Source organism: Carlito syrichta, unplaced genomic scaffold (genome assembly GCF_000164805.1).
Source record: "Carlito syrichta isolate Samal-C Ts95f unplaced genomic scaffold, Tarsius_syrichta-2.0.1 Scaffold123375, whole genome shotgun sequence".
Lineage (NCBI taxonomy): Eukaryota > Metazoa > Chordata > Mammalia > Primates > Tarsiidae > Carlito > Carlito syrichta.
Window position 1 is genome coordinate 1 of NW_007067471.1, and position 2,545 is coordinate 2,545.

At 66.1% G+C, this 2,545-nt stretch overlaps 1 protein-coding gene across 1 annotated transcript in view; it reads left to right on the forward strand.

The window, feature by feature from the left end:
* Positions 1-9: 9 nt before the first annotated feature.
* Positions 10-2,545, forward strand: part of ACHE (acetylcholinesterase (Cartwright blood group)) — a 3,576-nt gene continuing 1,040 nt past the window's right edge. Inside the window, exons 1-2 of the mRNA XM_021707680.1 lie at positions 10-976; positions 1,332-1,823. Coding sequence (XP_021563355.1) covers positions 125-976; positions 1,332-1,823 — 1,344 coding nt within the window. The 5' untranslated portion in view covers positions 10-124. The remainder of the gene's footprint in view (positions 977-1,331; positions 1,824-2,545) is intronic.

Sequence of the window (2,545 nt, forward strand, 5' to 3'; positions counted from 1 at the left end):
GGGGGGCGGGGGGGACGGGGCGCCGCTGGTGACCGTGCGTGGGGGCCGGCTGCGGGGAGCCCGCCTGAAAGCCCCTGGGGGCCTCGTCTCTGCTTTTCTGGGCATTCCCTACGCGGAGCCACCCATGGGACCGCGTCGCTTTCTGCCACCGGAGCCCAAGCAGCCCTGGCCGGGGGTGCTGGACGCGACTGCCTTCCAGAGTGTCTGCTACCAATACGTGGACACCCTGTACCCGGGTTTTAAGGGCACCGAGATGTGGAACCCCAACCGGGAGCTGAGCGAGGACTGCCTCTACCTCAACGTGTGGACACCACACCCCCGGCCTGCGGCCCCCGCCCCCGTCCTCGTCTGGATCTATGGGGGTGGCTTCTACAGCGGGGCCTCCTCCCTGGACGTGTATGACGGCCGCTTCCTGGTCCAGGCTGAGGGGACTGTGCTGGTGTCCATGAACTACCGCGTGGGAGCCTTCGGCTTCCTGGCCCTGCCGGGCAGCCAGGAGGCCCCGGGCAACGTGGGCCTGCTGGATCAGAGGCTGGCACTGCAGTGGGTGCAGGAGAACGTGGCTGCCTTCGGCGGGGACCCTGCGTCAGTGACTCTGTTTGGGGAGAGCGCCGGGGCCGCCTCCGTGGGCATGCACCTGCTGTCCCCGCCTAGCCGGGGCCTCTTCCACAGGGCTGTGCTGCAGAGCGGCACACCCAACGGGCCCTGGGCCACCGTGGGCGTGGGAGAGGCCCGCCGCCGGGCCACGTTGTTGGCCCGCCTCGTGGGCTGTCCCCCGGGGGGCGCCGGTGGCAACGACACAGAGCTGGTGGCCTGCCTTCGGGCACGACCAGCACGAGACCTGGTAGACCACGAGTGGCACGTGCTGCCTCAGGAGAGCGTCTTCCGGTTCTCCTTCGTGCCTGTGGTGGACGGAGACTTCCTCAGCGACACGCCTGAGGCCCTCATCAGCGCCGGAGACTTCCACGGCTTGCAGGTGACTGGTGGCTGGTGGGGCGGAACTGGCTCCTCCGGGTCCCAAGGGCCCCGCCCCAGCCCCCGGCGACCCAGGCACGGGGGCTCTTCCAGACCCACTCCCGGGGGTTCAGGCTTCCGGGTCTCACGGCCACTTCCTGTCCCTGAGGGTTCCGACCCGGGGGGTGAGCGGGACACACGAGAAGGAGGAGCCGTGGGAACGTGTTCTCTCTCTCTCCATCCCTCGCCCAGCTCCATACTCTCTTCCTCCGTGGTTCTGGGTCTGTAACTGTTCATCTCTCTGGCTCTCTGTCTGTCCCTCTGTTTCTGTCTGCCTGTCTGTCTGTGCCCGTGCCTCCATTCCACGCCCCCCCCAGGTGCTGGTGGGTGTGGTGAGAGATGAGGGCTCCTATTTTCTGGTTTACGGGGCCCCAGGCTTCAGCAAAGACAACGAGTCTCTCATCAGCCGGGCCCAGTTCCTGGCCGGGGTGCGGGTCGGGGTCCCCCAGGTAAGTGACCTGGCAGCCGAGGCTGTGGTCCTGCATTACACAGACTGGCTCCATCCCGAGGACCCAGCGCGCCTGCGGGAGGCCCTGAGCAACGTGGTGGGCGACCACAACGTCGTGTGCCCCGTGGCCCAGCTGGCTGGGCGACTGGCCGCCCAGGGCGCCCGAGTCTACGCCTACGTCTTTGAGCACCGTGCCTCCACGATCCCCTGGCCCCTGTGGATGGGGGTGCCCCACGGCTACGAGATCGAGTTCACCTTTGGGCTCCCCCTGGACCCCTCGCTGAACTACACCGCCGAGGAGAGACTCTTTGCCCAGAGAGTGATGAGATACTGGGCCAACTTCGCCCGCACCGGGTCAGCAGGATGAGGGCTCCTGGTTTCCGGTTTTCGGGGCCCCAGGCTTCAGCACAGACCAGGGGTCTTTCATCAGCCGCGCTGAGGGGAGGAGGCCGGGGCGAGAGGCAAGGAGAGCAGACACGGAAAGGATGGGCAGGAGAGAGGCGGGAAGGGAGAGCCAGAGAGCGGCGAGTGCACAGAAGAGACAAAGGGGGAGAGAAGGGAAGAAGACAGGGAGCAGGCAGGCGGGGTGGGGGCCCCACAGACGCACCGAAGGCAAGGGGAAGGAGAGGTGGACAAGCAGAGACAGACAGGGCTTGGCCATAACGCACGGAGCAGCAGAGCTGGAGAAGTTGGACCGGTGGTGATTCACGAGTGTGACACGTTCCTTGTCTTTCACACACACCAGTTTACCTGGTGGGAGAAGGGGACAAAAAATCCAGCCTCAGTTGGGTGTTCAAGGAAAGCGTGATGTTTGTAGACACAGGTCCGGGCCTGCCTCCATACGGAAAGGCTCCATCAAGAAGTCCTAGCCAGCCGGGCTCGGTGGCTCAGCCTGTAATCCCGCGCCTCTGGGAGGCTGAGGTGAGTGGATGGCCTGAGCCCGCGGGTTCGAGACCCGCCTGGGCAGCGAGACCTCATCTCTACAATCAATCAAAAAATCAGCCGGGCGTGGTGGCGCGCGCCTGTAGTTCCGGCTACTCGGAAGGCTGCGGCGGAAGGATCGCCGGAGCCCGGCAGGTCGAG